The sequence below is a fragment of the Hypoxylon fragiforme genome (assembly GCF_022984875.1).
Source record: "Hypoxylon fragiforme strain CBS 206.31 chromosome Unknown GGS25scaffold_6, whole genome shotgun sequence".
In the NCBI taxonomy this organism is placed as follows: Eukaryota; Fungi; Ascomycota; class Sordariomycetes; order Xylariales; family Hypoxylaceae; genus Hypoxylon; species Hypoxylon fragiforme.
The window spans coordinates 1,504,643-1,528,168 of NW_026054761.1; the positions used below are offsets into that span (position 1 = coordinate 1,504,643).

A 23,526-nucleotide genomic window follows, 5' to 3' on the forward strand; every position below is an offset into this window, starting at 1 on the left:
TTGAAGGAAAGCACAATCCGTGCCTACATAGAATCATAGATTCACCCAGTGTACCTACTTTTTATTTATTTAAGTCGATCCCTCAAGCAACTACGACGTTAGGTACTTGATAACTTGAGGACCCCTATCTGGCTACTTACTACTAGGTACTAGGTAGGTTGTAGGAAGTGTTCATTTGCACATATACATCATATGTTTATTATTTAGATCCGGGGTGTTCAAAAGTACTGTCGATAAACAACCCAGCTGGATTATGTTGCGTTTAAAAACAATTAAGCATACAAACATTATGCTTATCCTAGACAGACTTAAATGCGGTATCACTGTGTTTGTATGATACTACTAACCCCCTATACCTGAGACGACTTTAAATTTATTTATAAATAGAACCGCGCCCGTCTAGGCTAGGCCAGTATACTGACAGTAACTGACTGACCTTGGTAACATGAAGGATCTCAAGTGAGCATCACGAGGAAGCGGTTTGGGGTGATGTTTTGCCTCCTTATCTGTCCATTAAGACCTTCCTACTCCTGAGTCGTGCATAGTGGCACAACGCTATTAACTAACCTAACCTAGGTATATTCAACAACAACATCAGGATTTGACGAGGCATACTCACGCAACGTCACACACACGACCACATTGGTGCGAGCAGCAAGATTTCTTGAGGCAACCTTGTTACACAGGTGCATGTAGTTAGGGGCATTGGAAATGATTGCGTTAAGAGATATGTTGGACTTCTAGAAATAATCCATGGATATTTATGAACTGATATGTTGAGTAGCGGCCTCCTGGCTCCTGGCTAGAACGTCAATTGACTCCAGGGCTGTGACGCTAAATATCTTAGTCAATTGAATGGCGTTGGTTGAATACTACACTAGGTACGAAAAGGCCAAGGATTTGGACAATTGTTTCCGAAGCTAAGGTTTGAAAGCCTTTAAAATGGCCTTAAAACGGACCAAGAATACTACTATAGCCCCGCAAGTTCTAGTAGCTAGCTAGCTTCGTGACCGTCACTTAGGAGGTAACTTACTGGGTTAGGTAATATATCCCGTATATTAAAGTCTCTTAGATCCCGATGAAGAATAACCCTCTCGGATTAACCCAGAAGTACGAAGTAGTATCGCATAAGATTGCGGCTGAGACAGTATCTGGGTAAACATTTCTCCAGTTGATTGGCTCACCGCGAGTATTGATATGCTATCCAATTTTAACACAACATGAACATTGAAGCTCATTGAATATATGTAAGTACATGTATGTATCATTCCAGAGACAGTAGACTACTTCCAATGTACGCACCTATGAACACAACATTGAAGAGATGCTTCAAGTGTAGTGCATCCTCGGGTCCCTCCCGAGTTATCTAATCCGCCAACCTGGTACAATACATTGAGATGATATTATCGCAATATTAAAGCTATGGGCATATAGTGCCCTTAAATGATTGCAACTGGCCCCTACGCGGAGATGAGTTTTAAAGTAAGATGTTGACTCTTCAAGAATGGTGCGAGTTAAGTTATATTATCATCAGTTTCAAGACATTGTAACAATAATCTATCAAAATATAGGTACATACATAACATCAATGATATGTGTACTACAAATAGGTATGTATGTAGTATTGATGGAGGAGTTGAACATCGCCTAGTTGGAAGTAATGACGAATCAAAAAGCTCGACTTATGTAAGTGCAAACACTCTTCAGGGATAGGCATCCTTTCGAGAGATGTGGGCTTTTCAGGGATGGTGACGCTACTACCCGATTCCCCTTTCCCTTATTCCGATTCTCCGCCCTAACATTACGGGATCTTTAACCCTGATGTCATACCTAGTATTTATCTACTACAATGTAGCATATTATATAGGTACAGTAGGAGGCAGTAATACGACTACACTATATATGTAATAGGTATATATTCCGCAGCAGGTAGTTATCAGAAGATTCAATGTTGAGTGGCTTCAGGGAAGCTCGAACATTCAATGTTGTACATATCCGCGAAGTACAAGCATTGAAGTCACTACGTGTTCGGTCACTTCGGTGAACTTCGGTCACTACTCTAGTACATAGGCACAAAACCAATTGGCCAGGAATTGCTTGTCATCTGAAGATCGTTTTATCTTTCACATCTGCCGTAGAAACACACTTCCACAGGGGTTCACCTTGTCCCGGAATAGTTGTAAGCACACGTTGTTTAGATCCTAATGTAACACTACCGACATCTATACATAAAATCATACATACATATGTAATAATGTTCGTACGCGCATACATGCGGGTCCACGCCTAATAAGGGATAAACTTCAAGTTAGGTTTCTTGTGGCGGTCTCATTGAACAGGTACTACTAGTTAGGTAGTACAAACAAACATAAGGTACAAGCTACATAACTTGGAATTCAGCCTCGCTTCGATCATAATGAAATGACAGAACTGACACACCATACACGTGCACGTCTAGACTTTACCTGTCTAACCTGCCTAACCTGTGTTGTAGATATGTAGTATCTTCATTCCCGGCGGTTAGTTGCAACAACTCATGATGGCAGGGTTGTGCAGAGCGTGTCCTCCATGTGTCGCAAACGACGGCGTCCCAATGGCCAATAGGCTTAGAGGACTTGAATCGAGGGTTGCGGGTCGGGTTAGTTAGATAAGTAATTAAGTGGAGCTATCTCGGTCTAGTCTAGTCAACATTGAATAAAAAAAGAGGATTCATGGATTCATGGATTCATGGGATGCATTTCAAACGCAAGGTACGACTGCAAGTGGCTTTAGCTGCAGATTTCTGTGTGTTTTCTCCAACAGTAGTTACGACCTTAATTCACCAAGTTTATGTATCCATACTACCTTCATAAGGTATTTACCTACTACTAGACTACTAGTACCGTGTAAGTAATACATTGAACCCAGTAGTTACATACTACATAGAATAATTGAAGCGACTTTGCGTGCATTAATCATTCTTCATTCAGCCTTAAAGTTTCCAAGGTACAAGACCCTTGCACCACCCCGTTTTCCTTCGCTCAGACACTCATCTTCTTCTCCTTTCCACTTTCTAAACACTGTTGTGCCTGTACCGTTGCTACATAATCTTCTTCTCCTTCTCCTTCTCCTTCTTTTCCTACGATGCCACCATTTTTTGGCATCCCATCATTCTTTTGACTTTTCTTCTTATTTTTAGGCCTACGTACCTACCTACAAAGCATGTGGCCGAAACTGCCTCCGTCCTCGTCTTGATCCGATGGAACCCCACGTTCCCCTTGGATACCTAACTTTGCAAACAAGGGAAGTAAGGAAGTAAGGAACTAAATAAATACTATCGCTACATGGGCTTCAAGTTCCCATACTTTGATATCTAAATTTCAAGATGGGCTGGCTGAGCTTCTTTACCAAGAAGCAGCAGCAGCCCTCCCCCAATAACTTGGATAATCATCTCAAAGTCCAAGCCTATGATAAGACGGTAGCTGCCGAAGCTCCAATTCGCGGTATGATCCGAATGACTATTGATTCCCAGTAATTTGGTAAATCTCCGAGCTGACCTATCTTACTCAAAGGTACCTATCCGGTAGCTGGCAACGGTCCCAACCTTTTGGACAGGTTCGAAACATCTCACCCACAATTGAGAGACGCCAGTTCCTATGATAATTCCGCACCACCTCCTGCAGTTCCTCGACTTCACGAGGCTGACCGTCCCAGTACCGCCCCCTCCCACCTACTACAGGAAAAATTGTCCCGGCCAAAATCCCAGCCAGGAACGTCGGCGAGAGTTTCGCGGGAACCTCCCAAAAAACGACATGGCCCCTACAGACTACATTCAAAAAAATCAATTGACCGGAATGATGGCACCAATAAATCCACCTATAGCGTTACTTCGTCGAATTATGTTCGTGCCCGTAGTCCTTCGGTTTATAGCACTGCCACCTCGCCGAAATTCGGCCGTGGCCGTGGCTCTTCAGTCTATAGTGCAGATTCAGGATCCACGAGAAGGTTTGTTGACCTCCTAGATGCTCAGTCATTTATTAAGCCATCGGATTACTACGGACGTGTCAAGGCCACCGGCTCAAGAGATTACGGCGAAGATGTTGCGGATCGCAATATCACTGATAACCATAGCCTCTACCTTGACTCCATGCATGCCCATGATTTTGATCCTCACCATTTCTCCTTTGAAGGCCAAAGCGATGATAGTGACTGCGAACAGTCTTCTTCGCTAAGGAAGAGCTATTCTGTTGGCTCCGGGTTGCGGACCGGGTCAAGTAATTCTAATTTTCACAAAGGATTATCCAAGAAGCCATCCTCTAGATTTTCTCGGGATCACGTGGAAAGGAATGACACCCGATTAGCGCAGAAGGGACGTCGAGGATCCGTGCATTCGTCCCTTCGAACTTCCCTAGACCGACCAAGGAGTGCCTCTATTAGAAGTACAACAAGGGACGTAGATCTGGGCTACTTCCCTGACTTCCTCCGAGAGAAAGCCCTTGTGGCAGTTAAGGAAGACCTGGGACGCGATGCATCCACAAGCCGACATAGAGTCTCGTCAAATATATCTCCTCTATCTGATGTGAAACTACCATCCAAAGGAGATGATCTGCAAAGCTCACGGTCCTTTGGACGCCGAGAGCTTTCCACCGAAATCAACACAGGAGGCTTAAACGAAGGCCTTGACAGAGAAAAGCAACCCAGATCTTCTAGGAGCTATCGTGGGAATGACGACGACTTTCATGACTCACTCTGCGGATTACCGTCGTTGCAGTCCACAGACATACCGCGTTAGTAATCTTTAAAGAATATCATACTAGCTCTATCACTAACATACTATGCATAGACTTGAAAACGACTCGCAGTCGCCTTAGTAGCAAGGATGAGTTGACACATAGCCGTCGAGATCGAAATACTGTTTGTGTATCGGGAAAGAATCTGCAGCGTTACGAATTTGAGGAGACGATGCTCGAACGAGGTAACAGCGCCCGCCATTGGTCATTGACCTCCGAAACGGCAGGATCAACAGAGAGCTCCAATCCTTTCAGACCACAATCAGGGCATACAACCAATACTTCGGTTGACTTGAATCCTCATATGTCTGTGCCCAAGATTACGTCGAGTCAAGGCCCCTTGACGCCTGGAGGAAGTCACACACGAGAGTACCGAGCTGAACCCGAAAGACACGCATCTTTACACCATGGCGTTGACCCGGAACTATTAGCAGGATCGCTTGCTAATTCTACTGGACGACACTCGGTAGATTATGAAATGGATGAGGATAGATCATCAATCGACTCCTTTGAGGCACCGCGGCGTTCCACAGGTGAATTCGAAAAAGATCTTCTCTTTCAAGGGTATGGATTTGAAGGTTCTCAACTGCCAGGACTTCCAAGCCTCTTTGAATCTATACCGCCACCAAAAATTGAGCCTATCACGTTGCCAAAAAAGCAAACATCTTCGCCATTTAAGCGCCCCCTATCCATTTTCACTTCTAGTCTTGAAAAATTACGGCCGACTAAGTTGGACAAGCAATTTTCGACTCGATCCTTACAGCATGCACCCCAACCCAGACCAACATCGCAGCTACGAATGCCGGCCTATAGTTGCCCCGATTCGGAAGATTCAGACGATCATGAGCAGGGTTACGAGTCTGATGAAATGAATTTTGATATTCCTTTCAAACGTTCCAGCAGTTCTCGATACAACCCCCACGGCAGTACGCGGGCACACGAGACAGCTGGCGGACTATTCGAAGACGAGTCGGGATTTACTGATCTGTCTCATATCGTGCACCTTCGTCACGATGCCAAGACGAAAGAACGCATGAGTAGTGCGTCGCTGCGGAAATCAAGGGGTACAGGGAAGGCTCCAGCAATTTATGTCCCTACATTCGGGTTGGATGATCCATCTGATTATGCAGATGCTGAGTCGTAGAATGATGGACATGGACGGATGGACACCACATTTTGACAAGGACTTAAGCAAGCGTTATCTCATGAGCCCACGACAAGGCTTTTCTTATGCCTGATACCCATTTTCTCTACCATTTTCACTAAGGAGGGCTTACACACCATGCCTTTTCCGAAACAAGTACAAAGTTGTACATTCACGAAATGATTGCCGTTACGGTTTGATGTTTGGCGCATAGAATGGTTGTTGGCTCTAAAGCCCGGCGAGGCTTGTGCCTGGTTTATACCCCTAGAGAGTGTTATGGATTAAGACCTATTGCAGTAGGTACACACGCAAGAAAATAGTACCTAGGCGGCAGTAGGATATTTGTTTGTATTTTCCTAGCAACCATAAAAGAAGACGACAATTTGATTGATTGAATATTCACAAATTTGGCAATGAATGGGCAACGAAATGCTGTTTTGATATGTTTGTCGGGTTTGTTGATACCTAGATACCGTTACATTTGAGTGCCTCTTTAATCACTGGCATGTTGGCTTGTAATGGTTATATCGTCACTTGGTGCAAAACCTCACATGCAGAGCCCCCTGGTGGTATGATACACAAGGTAGTTGGGAACAAACCTAGATGAATAAAACAATAGAGAAGGGAACTGTCATGCAATGGATGGTTGGAATATATTTGATGTTAGCGATGGCTACTTGGGGTTTGGATTTTGTGATGAATAGGGGGGCCTGGTTGGTATCGTCCCTTCATTGAGTTTTTAGTAGACTAGGTACCTAGGTAGACAGCAATAAGTGACATTATGAATCTCTTGAAACCCTTACGTACTATAAAAGTAGTTATTCTACCTAGTACCTAGTATGTAGGTAGGTAGGAACAACATACCTAAGCAATAACTTGAAGCCTCCCCCTTTTCCCTTTGTATAGATCAGATCATCGTACAAGAGCAGCACTTCACCCCTTGGTCATATTGCACCGTACTATAGGTAAGTAGGTATACACATACACACCCACACATCCATATCATCCATATCATCCATCAACCTACTAAGCTAAGTATCCTACCTATCTAACATAGGTAGGCACCCACTCCCCCAACCCAAACTCAAACAGCAGTAGCATGCGCCAACGGATCCGCGCCCTGCTCCTCTACATCCTCGGGGGAGCACTTGCAGCCGAACTCGGCCTTATACTGGTCGACGGAGAGGTCCTGCAATACGAGCATGATCTTCTTTGCGGCGGCGATCTTGGCGTAGCGACCGCTGGCGGCGATGGCGTGTTCGCGGACGCGGCCGTGGATCATGACGGCGCAGAGGACGTGGGGCTTGCTGGTGTAGGCGGCGGCAGCGCCATTGCCGTCGTCGCCGGCGATTTCTTGGACCATGAGGCGCCAGTCGACGCAGCGGTAGTGCAGCTGCAGCATGTTAGCTAAGAAGGTGACGGGGTGTCGGTTGGCGAAGGTGTCGTAGATGTGCATGTCCTCGAAGTAGGGTCGCATGTGCGTGTCGAAGAAGCGCTGCACCTGGCCGTAGTCGTACTCGCTGTCGACGAAGAGAGCGCCGACGTAGGCCTCCACGAGGTCTGGAAGCGCCTTGGGGGGCTTCTGGATCTCGACCCAGAAATTCCTCGCGTACGAAGCGCGACCGAGGTTAGCGGATTCTGCTTCTTCCTCGGCTGTCTTGCGTGCTTGCTCTATAGCTGCCACATACTGTGTAATTTCAGCTTGCAGTCCAGAGGTCATGGAGATCATGTGCGTCTGGAAACCAAGGGCGACGCAGAGACAACCTAGGAACTGGTTCGACGCCATGGCCATCTTGTGTTCGGTCAGCCACTGAGGATCTGCGTTGGGGTACCGATGGAATAGGAAGTCGACGCAGACCATGTCGAGAAGTGCGTCGCCTAGAAACTCAAGCCGTTGATAGCTAGGGATACGCTCGTAAATCGTACCGTATGATGGGTGCATGAAGGCACTACGTAGTAGACGGGGGTACTTGAACTTATACCCAAGCTGCTCTTCAATCTGCCTGGCTACTTCACGTTGCACTGCTGTCGGCTCAGCGCTCTGCCACTCCGGAACCTCATACGCCGCATAGTAGTCTGCGTACTTCATCATCTTATGGTTAGGATGATTGACAAACTTTGTGACGGCTTGTACAGCCAAGTCGAACCGATTTTGTCCATGGGTCGTGAGATATGACGCCCCTATGAGAGCTTCGCAGACGTCGGCAATGGACTTGTCTGCAAGTGTATGCAGACCTCTGCTGGCACCCTTCTTTCCTTGAATACTGTCATTCTTCTTTCCTTTCAATAGTTCGAGGCCGTCTGGATACCAAATTCGTCGGTTGAACCCCTTTGAGCGGATTGATTCCTCGAGTTTAAGTTCACGAGCATTCTTAAAGAGAGTGCTGTTGCAGATGAGCTCCATACGGTAAACATGGTACCAAAACTCGTTGCTGTTGGGAATCTGCGTAAACAGAGAAATGGTCGTGCTCATCTTTAGGAACGAATCTCCTAGAAACTCAAGCCGCTCGTAGTTCTTCCCCATACCTCCTTGAATGTTTACCTGCTCTTCCAAGCTTTCTTCAGTATTGTCGCTGTCCTTAGTCATCGCCTCGAGGGCCAGATCAGGACGTATGTCGAGGGATAAGGACTTGCAAGCCTCTAGCACGATGAGACATGTTTCAAGTCGATATATTATGACAGGTAAATTGTAAACCATGGCAACTATATCAACAGGCAACTTGACTATGGTTAGACTTACTACTCTGATCAAATGTTTTGGTAGAACTTACCACGGAAAGCTTGAGAGTCTCAAAAACGATGTAACACTTTTTCTCTACATCCTCTGGCCTATCAAGTTCATCAAGGAGGTTTCGGCGGAGTGGAATGTACTCGGCTTCTATGACGGGCAATTCATGGCGGATTGTCAACCTGGCGCGCGATTTAGTCCAGAGACTGATACTGAAATTCCATATATCTTTTGGCCCGTCACGCATGCCCCTTCCGCCTTGCCCTTTGGGGACTCCTGATGGTTCTGGGTCAGTTGGTTTAAGATCATGGCGACGGTGAACTGTATAAAATTTCCGCGAGCCGTCGTGCGGGTCGATGACGAAACGTTCCTTAAAGAAATCGTCCGGTTGGTCTTGAGATGGAAGATGTCGGTCGGCATTCTGTAGCCAAGAAAGGTACTCCCAATCAATCAGAGGTCGGACATCTGTAGTAATACTGGCGAAATCGAAGTCATGAGTGGGTATGAGGGGTGCAAGAAAGTAAGGCATCTTCTCTGGCTCCGAACGATACTCTTTACTGAATACGTCGTCGAAGACCTTCAGCGTGAACTGGTTGACTTTCGCGACATCTTCCAATGTTGTCTCTAAAGGGCAAGACAGTGGTACACATATTACGTTCGAGGTTTGCTGTTGGCTGAAGTATAGAGGAAACTGGGCCACTTGTGGGAGAGGATGCCTAGTAAGGATAGCTAATGGTCTTGACGACCTTCCCAAGGCTTCCGGAGAAGATAACTTTAGTACTGTCATGAATAACCTTTCGGGCATACCTCGCGTATCCCATATTTGGGGCTTTGTACGCATTTGGTACGCTGCCCTGTCCTTCGAGCTGATAGCCAATTGTGCGTTACGCATGGTTGGGAGCTTTTTAGTGTATGTAGACTGCAAGTTCTCGTCGAGGAATTTCTTCCTTCTTAACTCCAAACACATCTCAAAAGCTGCTGAACATTTAGCGACCTGCTTGGTGGTTGAGATTCGTCCAACCGCATGCCTGACCGGGGATGTCTCTGGAAGGATAACCTCGTATTGATATTCCCGTCCAACGTGCCGCATTATATAATCTGGAGTATAGATGGTGTCCAATGGTCGTGGTAGGGTCGAAACAAAGTTGGCTAGTACTACAAGACTGATCTTGTAGGTCAGCTTCGCCTTCGTCGAAGGCACGATATAAATGCGCTGGTCCTTTTCCTTGGACAGGAAATAGTCGATATTGTAATCGCTTCTGCTGATGATTCGATCTTCCGACAACGTACTGTAGAACCTACGAAGCCTCGCCTCGCTATCTTCATTTTCGAGGATAGAACGGTAGTGGCTGCGATTGGTAGATTCGACCATGTGAAAGAATTTGGAGTCTTTACGACGGGCTCGACCCCTTGATTGTATGTATTGAATCATGGTTTTGCAAAGATCAAACCGAATGATGATATTGCAGTCTGGAATGTCAATGCCTTCCTCGCCAACACTCGTGGCAAAGATGCAATTCAGATCTCCGTTTCGAAATTGGTGCATGGTCACAAACTGTTCTTTCAAGGTCATCCCTAAATCCCCCCTTTCACTACTCGAAGCACCCAACTGTAACCGAGTTAGTATCAGGTGGGCAACAGTATATTTCATGTGGGAGACTTACTAGTACACCAGTCTTGAGGAATGGCATGTTTAAGCTTGGTTGTTGGAGAAGGTCTGCCAACAACATCGCCGTAAGGCGCTTCTCCACGAATACGATACACTTGTCCTTGCTTGGATCCAAGTGCTGAAAAAGCATTTTGATCAATGACTCAACCTTGTCGGTCAAATGGAAGGGGGTGCGGTCAGGACAGGGAAATGGATGGTTAGCCACCACCTCGTAGGCTTCCCGAACTGCCGCCCTCTCAGCATCAAGGGCAGCTATGGGAAATTGCAATTTGCCCGTCATGAAATTTCTCTCCGTTCTTGCTTCCATCTTTTGGGCCTCTTGTTCGGTAAAAAATAGTTTCCAAACTCGGTCTGCGCACCAACGACCTAACTCTGCAGTGCAGTCTTTTGCATAGGCAAACAGTCTTGCTATGACGACATTGTGCCCAACCAACTTATGCAACTTCTGCCAGAGTGGTGTTTCAAAGGGAAATGGCGCAACATTGTACTCGATGAGGTTCTCCTTTGGGCGGTTGATGGATGACTTGGTAAAGACAGATATGTCCTCTACTGTGGCTATCTCGCTGTGTAGTAGCCCTTCGAGTTTCGCGGCGGCTGTGGCTGGGTCTGTTTTAGCGTCGACGGGAGAGGCAGTCATGCCTAGAATACGTGGGCGTATAGTTCCCTTCTTTTCTAAGGATGCATAGAAGTCCTTGATGATCCTCGCGTAGGGATGGTTCTTCTTGGCATGGTGAGCCTCGTCAAATATTAAGAGGTTGATACTCTCCATCTTGATGTAAGAGTAGTGAAGACACGAGAGAAGGATTTCTGCAGTGCAGACCATCACAGTACCCTCATTGATCATTTGATTCCAGAAAGTCTGGGTGAGAGAAGAGCCACCAATGTCACCATGGACTCGCTGGACAGGTCGGTCCAAGTTAGCTTTGAGAACTTCATATTGCTGAAGAACTAATGCAACTTTATCGACCTATACGCATGTCAGCGTGGTGGATCGTACGTAGTAAGTTTGTGAGGAGTATATATACCAAGAAGAAGGAAATTCTCGGCTGCTTTCCAGCATTCCTATCTTCAAGCTCTTGCGCGATAGTATGACGGATGAGGAGTGCTGCAATAAGCGTCTTTCCAGTCCCTAGGATGACGATAAGCAAGGAGATAAAAGAGATAGCCTTAGAGGTTGGGGGTTATGGGATTAGGTGGACGAACCAGTATCTAAGACAGCAATGATATTTTTCTGCTTAGCCCTCTCGAATAGTTCGGTCTGGTATTCCCTTGGACTTTCAATGATCTTTTCACTCTCTGCTTCTCGTACAAGCAGGTACATGGACTTGTCCTCGTCCTTAATGGCCGAATTGGAGAGAGAGTTAAAGATACGCTCTTGATGATCTCTCATAAACTGAGTAAACTGTGCACCGTCCAGTACTTTCCGTGTCCTTGACTGTGGCTGTACCTGCACCTGTACCGCCTTTGTCGTGTCAGAGAGATCATTGTCGGACTCCGAGTCTCCTTCACCGTTCAATGAACTTTCTTGTACTTGTGGCCGTCCTGGTGAATCTCGGGGAACAGATGCGGTAGCTTCATCCTCGCATGTGGCGTCAGTAGAAGTGATTGAAGAAGACATCTTGTGCTAAAGATGATATAATAAAAGCTGTAGGTACTTTTCACAAATCAAAGCGAGACCGAAAACCAGTTCTGACTACTTAACGCAGTTATTGAAGTGACGCGGATTAGTTGTAAGATGGAATGAGATAGAACCGCTTAAGTTTTATCCGATAATTGTCGATGAAAAGGCTAACGATAAGAGGGAGGAGCTCCTTCCCAAAAGTACTACATAGGTAAGTACCTACTTAGAGGTATCGAGTGTGTGCGAGGTACATACCCTGAGAATCAAGGCATCAGGCATCAATTCAGAAAATAACTGAATGAAAACCTGGAACCAAAAAAAAAGAAGGAGGAAGGAAGACCAATATTAGTACTAGGTAGTATAAGGTGAGTGCTATATGATTTTACCTTTGGAAACAGGGAAGTTAACGATGTTGTTTGCAGTTTCCACAGCTTTTACTGCTTGGCCCATTGATTGGAATATCCAACATTTGTAACTGGAATCAACATTTGGCGTCTTCCATGTTGTAGGTACTCCCTCACTCTCCCACCCATCTTGGCCACGATGCTACGCACGACATTACGGGTGATCGGATCCATGGTAGGATAGGAGGGAACCTAAGGTTCCAGGTAGCTATTCGCATACCTACATAGTAGGTACCTAGGCGACGTTCTGATACACTTGACTTCCTTGGTTACTAGAGTAGGTAGGCACTACAGGTGAAGGGAGAGATGCTTCTGATTGCGAATATGTGTTGCTTGGTACACCCAAGACGTTGCCAAATTCATGCAGTCATTTATCTTGGATGTTCCAGTCGCAAGATAACATTTGAAGTTCTTTCAAGGTTCTTTCCCTTTAAGATTGTTGTATATGGTACATTTCGAATCTGCTCTGGAAAAGGTGAGAAACATTGAAGAGGTAAGGGTTAGCTAAAGGAAGGTTCCTTCTTAAAATGCTATATCATCATTGATTGATGTGCATAATAATGTTAATGTTGAACTTCAATGCTGGAAGTGGCTGTCCACTTAGATACATGAGGTACCTGAGCACTTACATAATGCATGCGTTACTCCAATAATTTGCTTGATCTGGGGGCCATTATGCACTTAATAGGCTTAAAAGAGCTCTAGTGCTACTAAGCAGTATTATACTAGATAACTAACCTAACCACTAGCACCCGCTCAGACGTCAGTGCCTTCACACACATGTGCAGCAAAGAGATCATTCCCCATTATCAGTTCATTCAATGTTGTTGAGTATCTCCAAACCTTTCTAATTAATATCCAACACAACTCTCACATTTCATCATCACAACTCTTTCGTCATGAGCGAAGAACCGAAGACGTTGAAAGCGGTCTTCCAAGCTGCCGAACTCAAACGTACAGCGCTTGAGAGGACTTATGAGTCCAACTCTCCTACCTATCATGAAGATCTCTCACAGGCCCTAGAGTTGTACCAGCAATGCATCCAAATCATTAACAAGGTTTCCTTATTCAGTCCTAATGAAAGCCTTGAGGATATTGCAACATCTGACATCCCTTATTTACTGGTCAATTATCACATAGCTGAACTCCTTCAGAGGGTCTCAATATCCTCTGTCCTACAAAGAAAGGCCCAGTTAAACACAACTCGGAATGCATTTGAGAAATTCTTGCATCTCCTGGACAACTATTCGATGTTGTCTCAGTCAGACAAGAAGCTCTTCATTCGGTACAATGAAGACCCTGACAACTTCTCTACCATATCTGCCACAGACCCTGCAGCTAGGCGTAATGCCAAGATATCCGACTTTAAGGCAGCAAAGGAGATGAAGAATAAGCTGGAGTATATGCGAAACTCGCCACGATATCTAGAGGATGGAGGAGACGAAGAGGCTGTTCGTGAGCTGTATCTCACAAATATCACGTTCTGCACATACCTGGCTTTCCAAGCCCTGGATGGTATCAGCCGAGAGATGCAAATACTAGCACAGGCACCAATACCCCTAACGTCCCAAGCTAGTGCAGTCCACGAAGATGATGAGCGACGGCGCAGGGAGTCGCATAACAACGATGGCTACTCTGACAGGTTAGACCAGCCTCTAAATTCATTAACTACCAAGGGCCCGCTCTTGAGTAAAGAAGGAAAGCCCCTGAGGCCATTCACGCTCACATCCAACCGGCAAGAAATACAAAAGGGCGTATTTCGACCTGGACATAACCTTCCAACCATGAGTATCGACGAGTATCTAGATGAGGAACGGAGACGAGGAAATATCATCGAGGGTGGTGGAGAGGCCAGCGGAAGGCAGCCAGAACCAGACGAGGACAATTTCGACAAAGCAGATGCGGAGACCATGAAAGCTAGAGAGTGGGATGAGTTCAAGGAGGCTAACCCGCGAGGAAGTGGAAACACGTTGAATAGGGGTTGAGGGTACTAGCCTAACCTTAGGTACCTAGTAATAGCAACAACCAGCCAAAAACACGTTCTGTGTATTCACATAATATTTTCTATCTTTATAGATATATGCGTCTGGCTAACCTACATATGTAGGTACATACTAAAATATTTAGGTGTGGTGCTTATGATGGACTCATACTATTGATATATCTATAATCTATATGTGCAAATGCACTTAGTGTGCCTATTGTAACGTTGTTGTATCAAAGATCAAAGATCACGGCGTCCAAATGAGGCTTCAGTAACTGATCAGGATCTAAAATAATTGGCGTGGTACATACATACATGTACCTAGTAGGCTTGATTACATAATACTTACTTTCTGATCAGCGCTAGATCATTGCGTAAGTGCATAAATATACATATGCATATATGCATATGTGCACAGGCCAAGCTCCAAGTTGCAGTTCAAATCCGAGGCTGAATCTTTTTGATCTTTTTCGAAGCCTTCCTTGTTCTCACCTTCAATGTTTCCACATCCCACATCCTTTCACCTCATCCTCTCAAGACCTTTTACATTTTGGCATCCATTTTCTCACAGTTGATTACCTCGAATTGATTTGGTTTTCAATTAATGAAGATGGCTCCTATCGAGGAAGATTCGCTTCTCCTTCTTCGCCAGTCCATCGCGTCGGGTGGCTCGATTTTACCCACCGCGTCTGATGACCCGTCCGCTCCAGAAGTTCCATTGTCACAGGCAACACACCTTACCTTCTCATCTCCTACCCGCATCTCCATCCCTATTGAGACCCAGACTCGATTCACCTCCAATGACACGCCTGTCGATCTCCGAAGTATTTACCTTGCCTGGATCAACCGAGAGGTCGCAATTCCCGAGTACAATGACGCCGCATCGCGACTCAACGAGGAGCTTGGAGACAAGGGCCAGGTCCGCAAGTTCGCCTTTGTCGAGCGACTAGATCTTATAACCTGGCTGGAGGGCATTAGCGACGAGAGCGAGTACATCAAAGCATTAACCAGCGACAAAGATGGTTCCGCCTCTGCTGCCGCCGCAGCTACTGCCTCTAAAGGCACAGCAGCTCCTGCGACTGGCGCAAAGCCAGGACGGTCGGGCAAGGGCACTTTGGATCCCCGACTAGCCGTTATTTACAACAGCGAACGTAAGATGGGCGACAGGAACAGCGTGTTGAGGGGTATCAAGCCTACGGTACGAACTGATCACTTCGCATCTGACAGAAATCAAAGCTAATGTACTCTCCTCCAGGACTTTTCTCATGTTCGCAAATTCTCGGCGCTCTTCATGTCTAAGAAACCACAACAAATCACAGCGTCAAAGGCTCCTAGCACTACGTTACCAACACATCTTGGAAAACCACCACGCCGACCCGATCCTATCATCCTTCTCTCACCCTCTGCCTCTTCTCTCCTCCGCATGTCCAACATCAAGGCTTTCCTTGAAGACGGCATATACGTTCACCCGGACTCGCTGAGCGCTAGCTCCACCAACACTGGTAACATGCTACAAGTAAACCGACTGATGAAGGATATCGACCCGAACCGGCCCATGAGATTTGTCTTGGTTGAAGGACCTGAACAGTTCAAGCCTGAGTACTGGAGCCGCGTAGTGGCCGTCTTCACGACGGGTCAGAGCTGGCAATTCAAGAATTATCGCTGGAGCAACCCTACGGAGTTGTTCCGCCATGTCCCTGGCCTCTACGTCGGCTGGAAGAATGATAAACTACCTGATTCCGTCCGTAGCTGGGGCCACCGTGTCAATACTTTCACTATTGATCCCGTCAAGCAATCAGTCTATAACAACGCTGACACGGGGCGATGGCGAGACAGAGAGATTGTGGAGCATGTTTGGAAGGCAATCGAGAATAATATGAGGAGCAAGGGCTGGACTAGAGATCATGCACCTTCGTCCATATGAACATGATCTCACAAAGCATTTCGGGCTTTCCCGTTGGAAAGGTGCTTTGGGCTCTTGAGAATTCAAGATGGCGATGTGTTTAGGTCAGAAATGAGATTGGGCGCGGCCCTATTAGCCACGATACATGCTTGATGTTTGAGAGCATCCAAAAGCATAGAAACATCGTGTGTACTAATTTGTACTACTATCGACATCCAGGGGCACTATTATTCTTGTATGCCAAAATGGCTACAAAGGTCCCATGATACACGAAGGCGTTGAGGGTTTAAGGCTGTGCAGAAATTTATATAAAGGGATACCCTGCTAAGATATAGCAGCCGTCGTAGCATACCATCAGCAGACTGTTAATCAAGATGATACCAAGGATGTACGCGTCCCCACGGCTGCATATGTTTTCGTTCGTTGATAATGTGTATCCCGACACGCCTACCTACTTTCCTGGGGATTACGTATGTACGTGTGTACCTGGCATGAAGTAAGGGTGATGACGTCGAAAGGGGCAATAGCTAACGAGACGGAACTTAGAGCTCCCAAAAGAAGGAGGTGGGAGAGTTAATGGCGTGGGATATGGAGGGGAAAGGAAACATAAGCTCAGAAGTGGTCAGATGGTTACTATAAGTAGCAGCTCTGTCTCTCCCTGGATGTAGGGAGGAGACGAAAAGAAAGACATGTGAGCGAGGGATGGCCGGGCAAGGGGGGCAAAAAGGGAGGTTTCAGGTGAGGCTGGGACACTAATGCATGTTTAGATGTCCGTGGTACTAAAAATGTATTCCTTTTTCGGCCGAATAAGAATGCACATTCGAGAAGGTGATGTATTCAGCTTTTTGCCTAACCTAGGTACCTAGTAGTTCCCGAACGCCCTCCTGTCCTATACCTATATGGACCGAAACCAAAGCCCTCCAAGCCCCGTCCCTGGAACCCAAGTTTACCCAACCAATACATCCAACCCCCAAGATGCTCAAGCCAAAACCCGCATCCAGCCACAAGTACCATTCAGTAGTCAAGAAAAAATATAAGGAATGAAAAAAAAGGGGGGGAGAGACCTGTGGAGTGAATACAGGACAGAAGAAGAAAGAGACTTAGATAAGGAAATGAAGAACATAGAAAATAGATAGATCGTATGATTAAGTATAGTAGTTAGGAGATCCTTTCCCCCCCAAAAGAACCGCCCTCAGCTGTGCAAGGACGTAAGACTGAGACACATGGTAGGTAGAACCCCCCTACGTGCGTTAGGGGCGATCTGCAGACCGAGAGGTTATGCTGAGGCCGGTGAGCACGCGTGAAAGCGCCGCCTCCTTACAAAGCCACGGCGCCAAAGAAGGCGGCAACCATGACGGCGAGCAGAGACTTGCCGCTCCTCTCGGCGCCCGAGATCTCGACACCGGTGGGCATGGCGCTGTACGTGGCGCTGGCACTGGCAGGCATGGTCATGGAGGTGTGCTGCGGCATCTGCATCGAGGTCGTCATGTACGACGACGCGGCTGCGGGGGCGGCGCCCGCGGGTACGGTGGCGACGGAGACACTGGCGACAGGGGTGGACATGGGGTACCCGGACATGTCGGTCATGGTCTCAGTGGCCACGGCGGTGTGGGTGCCGGTGACGACGGTGTTTGGGGCGGAAGGGGTGTTGACGACGGTGACTTCCGCGACGGTCCCAGGGGTGCCGGCGGTGTAGGTGTGAACGGATGGGACGGCGGGGGCGACGGCGGTGGGGGTCGCGCCGGGGGGGCAGACGGAGGAGGTCATGACTTGGACGTTCTAATGTTCTGGTTAGCGAAGTGTTCTGATATAGTCAGTTGAATGATTATCTTACCGTAGTAACAGTGCAAGGGCAGTTCGTGACGGTGATAGTCTCGCCCTTGGTAGCAGAGTAGTGGACGCCGTTGTACGTCATGGTCGTCTTCTCAGGGCAGACGGTCGTGAGCTCGTGCACGACGACGGTGGTCGGCACCGTCATGTTGTAGTACTGCCAGACGGGCGTCGGCGCCGTCGCGTTGTTCATCTTGGTCGCGTACGAATGGGAAGAAGCTGGGTATCCGGTCTGGGCCGAGACGCCAGAGACGGCGACGAAACCGAAAACGGCAGCGGTCTTGGTGTACATCTTGTTGGTTGTTAAGGGAGGTTTTTGGTGGTAGGCTGGTCTTGTTCGAGTGGAGAGAGAGGCAGATAGATAGATGATGATATTATTAAGATATAAAAACGAGTGACTGTCACAACAATGGCTGATCAAGGATGAGGAAACGAACGTGGTTATATAAGATGGTGATCTGGATGGAAGGATATGAATTCGGAAAGGGGGAGCTGGAGCTGGTTTAAAAGGGCCAGACACGGAGAACAAAGGATGTCTTACTTGAATCGGGGAGAATCTGCAATTAGACAGGCAATGCTCAATAGCCACCAATAAAACTGTGGCCGAAAGAGAGACAACCAAAACAAAAGCATATCTCACATTGCCTCCCTCGTATCATGGAATGAACAATAGGTATATCCGGATCTTATTTCATTCCTAGCCCAAGACTCGCAAGGCATTGAGTGAAAGTTGAGAATAGCTTAACACATATGGCAGATCACGTTCCAGTCACTCTCATCCGAGACATGGCCTCCTTGATTCAAAAATTTGTTCTGCATTTTCAAAAATCACGGCGCAAAGCTGGCCTACTAAGGTCCAGCTGATTGTATGTACAAGTCGCCAATAGCATTGCCCAATCATTCCTCCACTGCTTAATCAATGTCCATAGCAGTCACTTATCCAAGCGATTGTAGGATGATAGCTACAACGCGAGTCCGTCTTCTCTCTATGTCCATAAGAAACACCATGATCATTATAGGGCGGTAAAACTCTTGACGTAAAACCTCCTGGCGTCGTAAGCTTTAGTTCGCTGGTAGCAAGGATTACTCCTCGATGCTATCGAGCGTTCTATCATGCGGGTTGCTGATAGAAACTCTTTCATGGCAGTTGACCTATTGCATGAGCCAGAAATCCCAATATACACACTCTGGCTGCTTTCCACCCTTCGCGTTTTACGGTAAAAAAATTCAAAATCAAATGAGCCACTCGATGATAGGTGCGGTTCAAAACGCCGATGGGTGTCTATGCAGGTTTATCCTCTTAACGCCGTCCAGGTAAACAAAAGGTCTTAAAGTCGAGAAATATATGTTGCAGATATTGCTATTAGGCTTTCACAGCCAAACACCGCCTTCAAAGCGACGTCGCCTTAGGAAGATAGATGGAGTTAGATCGGTGGGTTGTCGATATCGAATGGAGTAGCCCAGCCGGAGTTCAAGCAGATGCCCGTCGACATCTTATCAAAAAAAAAAAAAAACAACAAGAGTTGAGAGTTTCTCGAGTCGTCATCGTTCTCTTTCTCACTTGACGTTGTTTCGATTTTGGCTTCGATCGGGAGCGCGGCCTCCGACAACAATCGCATCAAAATCGTAGTTTTTCAGCGTATGTTCATATTTGGTGTTGCGCAAGAATTTTGGAACAGAGTCCTGCACATAAAGTTAGCCATGAAACTGAAAGTAGATATCGTCTTCCAGTCATTACTTACACTAGCCATCAGTTTGAAAACTGCGTTTTGAGCATCTTCGAAGAGAGCCGTGACCTCGTGTAGAGTATCGATCATGGCAACATCCTGACCAACTGCCTTCGTCATGCGAGTAGCAAGATTGTTTCGCAGTTGATGGTCAATGTTGAGTTCGCAAGGTGAGCCCGGTGCTAAAAACGCATTATAAATGCCGTATGCTTGTGCCATGATCTCCTTAATCCCGTCCATCGAAGTTGCGGTAGGGCTCTTCTGAGCCGTCTTAATCGCATGGCGGCAGCCCCGTACGAAGTCATCCACGTCTAGGTAAAATGATAGATTCTCTTCGCAGTGAGTTTCCCGCAAGTTCTCCCGAAATAGTAGTCGTAAAGCAGCATCATTCAAGATCTTATCAAGACGTTGCGTGTTAGAGTCCCTGGCAATCCCTGGGCGTGATGCCACTACTCCTTCGCTCTCAGACGTACGCCCTCTTCCTCCTCCACCACTGATTATGTCTTTTCCTTTGGCAGTCAGTTGGTAAATAGCATTTTTCGTGGGCTGGAATGAGACGGATGTGGGTGACGTGGCGATGTAAACTCGGTCCTGCTGAACTGCCTCCATGAGTTCATATTGCACGAAAAGTGTGCTCATCTCATACGTTTCCCGACGATCCACTGTGGTACAGCAGTCCATCAACCAGTCGGAACATGATTTGCCAGTGAATGTGTCCTTGTAAGTTCTTCCGTTGATCTTGCGTTCTCCAGCCATCTTCACACCAGTAAGGCCATCCCGGTAATCGCTCAACGTGTCCGAATCGGCCGCACTGACGCTTGATTTGATGTTTAGACCATTTGAACCAATCATTCTCCTAAAAATGACTTCCATTGTTCCCCTATCCATCACCAACTTATCGGTTTGGTTGTCTCTTTCCAGAATGCACAAGTAGCTCATTCCAAGTTGTATCAGATCACTGATCTGCCTTTGTTGAATGCCATTTCTCGAGCAAAATCGATCCAGGACGCAAACTCCCTTTGGCGTTAATTGCCACACGGAGCCCTTCATAGTATATACCTGTTGTAATTTGCCATCAGCTGATTCGATGAACCTAGCGTCGAGAAACCTTTGACATATGGATCTAGCCATATCCTTCGCCATGGAGAAGGTCGTTGTCGTAGTAGTCGTTACGATGCGCGACGGGTCCTTCGGGTCGGGCATACGATTTGACTGCGAAAACTTGAGCGAGCCTAGATTGTTGATCGCATCTTCAGACAAAAATGTGTGTTCGATTCGTGTTAACCGCACTCGGTGAGCAGATAGCGGAAGCAAGCTGACGATTAGGGTAGAGAAAAGATCTTTGAAGTCCTTCACGAGGTGATCAGCAAAAATTAGAAAAAAAACAAATGACGGTCCTTCGCACGATCTTCCACTGGTTGACAGGATTGTTTCAAGGTGGGACAAGCCGCATCCAACCTGCCAATCACCACATCGCTCGTCATGTCTCATCATGGGATCTCCCTACTTACTCTGGTGAATGGGCGGTCATCATCCGTCATGCGGAGCAACCTCGACGAAGTTTGATGCATCTTGTTTAAAGAAGTCGACAGCAGAATGGGAGGTGGTCGGTTTGGGTCTGTCTCGGAATAGGGCCTCGAGATGGGATCCTTCGAGGATAGCTGACTCGATGACCTCTTAGAGTCTAAAGCAGGACTCCGAAGAAACGGTGACGAGGGCGTGGACGAGTTAGTCGAAACGTTGCTAAGTTTCAAAGATCTGTCGGAGCTCGAGATTTCGCTGTTTGTAGGCGAGTCTAGCACAACTGACAAGCGACTAAGTCCAGAGATGGACGGGCGGCTGCGAACACTAGGCTCTGATATATTGGCAAGGGTCTTGTCAATTGCGGCAGCGGCAAAAGCAAACAGGCCTCCTGATTTAGGATTTCTAGCACCGAGGGAAACAGAGCCTACCGAGGCGCTTGTCTGGTGTTGGCGGAATTTGCTAGAGGCTGAAGAAGCAGTCGGATTATCAGTTGCAAATCCGATGGGATGTCCTGGATGTGTAAATTTTCTATGAGCAGCAGAGGAAGAAGGGTTCTCTGCTTTAGTAGGCACGGCTGGGTGAGTAGTTGTATTTGTATTTGTATTCGTAGCTGTATTTGCTTTTGTTTGAGGCTCGTGGTCGTGAGGAGGTAGCGATGTTGTTTTAGAGGTTTGAGGGATTGCAGCCATCAAACTACAGGTACCATTGAGACAGGAGAAGCTTAGGTAGATGTATACGGCGGACTAGGCGGACTAGAGATGTAAATGCAAGAGAGGCAAGCGAGACGGAAGAGGCAAAAAAGATATTAGGGCAAGAGAGGTAGAAGAAGTGGCAGAAGCGGTAGAGGTAAAGGTAGAGGGGTCGTTTGGGGTTGGCATGAGCGGGCCTTAGATAAAACACATTAAGATCATAAAATGGATCGATTCTCGTAGAATGAATGGAAAATAAGGCAGAAGAAAGAGGAGTTTGTGAGAGTGGAGTTCAAGTGAAGACGTAGAATGGGAGGTATTGACAAGCGGGAACGGGGGTCTGGTGGTAAGGAGGATACCTAGGATACAGGATACAGGATACCTAGATAGTATTGGTATTAGTATTAGAGTAACTTATCAGTTCAGAGTACCGCATGTATTATGTATCAAGATGTATATACATATGCACAGTAACTAGTAGGTATGGTAGGTAGGTACATGTAGCTGGACGTATGTACATATAATAGTAAAAATGCTCAATGTTCCTCTACTAATGTATGGCTTCCATGTAATGGAGTACAACATCAATCATTGAAAGTGTGTAATGGATACAAGCAATGAAGTACCTGGGCAAGACATCCATCTGGACCCAAGACCCGTTCAATAGACTGGGCAAAAAAAAAAAAGTTACAGTAGGTACTTAGTACAAATTAATGCTTGAACTGACGGGACAGCGGGATAGGTGCATTGCATTAGATGTTGTACCTGATACCTGCCTCAGATGGATTTATGGATAGGGCCATTGAGATCGAAGTCAAGAGAACCTCGAGTCTAGAGTACATTTACCGCAAAAATCACGTATAAGATACTAAAAGAAATTGAAAAGAAGCTGGTACTTCACGTATGCGGACGCACGTACAGAGTACCTAGTACCTACAAGGCTTCTTACTTCGAGACCCAGTCAGCAAAGAGCAACGTCTTAGGGGGGGGCTAGCATGTCTGGTCCCAGCGTAACAAGTGGAACCTCTATGGATCATGGATCAATCTACCACATGTGCAGTCTGTACCCACATCACACAGTCAAAGTACCAGGTGAATATCACCGCAGCGCCAATACATATCTACGAGACACCAAAGTACACGATACCATACTAATTACTAGGTACATAATGTACTACATACATATATGTATGTATGTATGTATGTATGTATGTATGTATGTATGTATGTATGTATGTATGTATAATACATACAATCAATTGATTGCCACCCTCAGATGCACATGCTGTGCCCCGCTATATGTAGGTATGAGGTATTAGGAATTGTACTACACATGCGACATTGAAAGTGAATACACACACACACACATAATTACACGGAAGTCAAGATTTTCTTCAATCCAATATTATGCCTACACAAATGTACACCAAACACTTCCAAGTTCCAAATCCAAGGCATGAGTAGGCTACCTAGATATGTTTCAATGTTATTACCATGTGTGTGCTGAAGCCTAATTACTGTATTATGAGCCCAC

General features: G+C 46.5%; 7 protein-coding genes across 7 annotated transcripts; 4 read left to right on the forward strand and 3 right to left on the reverse strand.

Annotated features, from left to right (window-relative positions):
• The first annotated feature begins 3,036 nt into the window (after positions 1-3,036).
• Positions 3,037-6,597, forward strand: GGS25DRAFT_494975 (uncharacterized protein). Its single transcript, XM_049261404.1, has 3 exons — positions 3,037-3,482; positions 3,552-4,766; positions 4,823-6,597. Exons 1-3 carry the CDS (start codon positions 3,365-3,367, stop codon positions 5,911-5,913), a joined length of 2,424 nt encoding a protein of 807 aa, XP_049115656.1. The 5' UTR covers positions 3,037-3,364; the 3' UTR covers positions 5,914-6,597.
• Positions 6,347-12,310, reverse strand: GGS25DRAFT_324438 (uncharacterized protein). Its single transcript, XM_049257857.1, has 6 exons — positions 12,187-12,310; positions 11,514-12,134; positions 11,336-11,439; positions 10,306-11,277; positions 8,685-10,250; positions 6,347-8,632 (listed from the first exon to the last, which is right to left on the reverse strand). Exons 2-6 carry the CDS (start codon positions 11,926-11,928, stop codon positions 6,998-7,000), a joined length of 4,692 nt encoding a protein of 1,563 aa, XP_049115657.1. The 5' UTR covers positions 11,929-12,134; positions 12,187-12,310; the 3' UTR covers positions 6,347-6,997.
• An 800-nt stretch (positions 12,311-13,110) lies between these two features.
• On the forward strand, positions 13,111-14,516 carry GGS25DRAFT_494978 (type 2A phosphatase-associated protein 42). The gene has a single exon (XM_049261405.1). The coding sequence runs from the start codon at positions 13,235-13,237 to the stop codon at positions 14,318-14,320; it is 1,086 nt and encodes a 361-aa protein (XP_049115658.1). The 5' UTR covers positions 13,111-13,234; the 3' UTR covers positions 14,321-14,516.
• Positions 14,517-14,755: 239 nt separating this feature from the next.
• Positions 14,756-16,657, forward strand: GGS25DRAFT_324497 (CDC73-domain-containing protein). Its single transcript, XM_049257858.1, has 2 exons — positions 14,756-15,517; positions 15,575-16,657. The coding sequence occupies exons 1-2, from the start codon at positions 14,924-14,926 to the stop codon at positions 16,241-16,243; spliced, it is 1,263 nt and encodes a 420-aa protein (XP_049115659.1). The 5' UTR covers positions 14,756-14,923; the 3' UTR covers positions 16,244-16,657.
• Positions 16,658-17,539: 882 nt separating this feature from the next.
• On the reverse strand, positions 17,540-18,344 carry GGS25DRAFT_522780 (uncharacterized protein; the record flags this gene model as incomplete). The annotated part of the gene is made up of 2 exons (XM_049264302.1): positions 17,540-18,001; positions 18,057-18,344. 2 exons carry the CDS (start codon positions 18,342-18,344, stop codon positions 17,540-17,542), a joined length of 750 nt encoding a protein of 249 aa, XP_049115660.1.
• A 501-nt stretch (positions 18,345-18,845) lies between these two features.
• Positions 18,846-19,566, forward strand: GGS25DRAFT_494981 (uncharacterized protein). Its single transcript, XM_049261406.1, has one exon. The coding sequence runs from the start codon at positions 19,146-19,148 to the stop codon at positions 19,368-19,370; it is 225 nt and encodes a 74-aa protein (XP_049115661.1). The 5' UTR covers positions 18,846-19,145; the 3' UTR covers positions 19,371-19,566.
• GGS25DRAFT_494983 (RGS-domain-containing protein) lies at positions 19,520-22,517 on the reverse strand. Its single transcript, XM_049261407.1, has 3 exons — positions 21,291-22,517; positions 19,795-21,129; positions 19,520-19,735 (listed from the first exon to the last, which is right to left on the reverse strand). Exons 1-3 carry the CDS (start codon positions 21,990-21,992, stop codon positions 19,610-19,612), a joined length of 2,163 nt encoding a protein of 720 aa, XP_049115662.1. The 5' UTR covers positions 21,993-22,517; the 3' UTR covers positions 19,520-19,609.
• Positions 22,518-23,526: the final 1,009 nt, after the last annotated feature.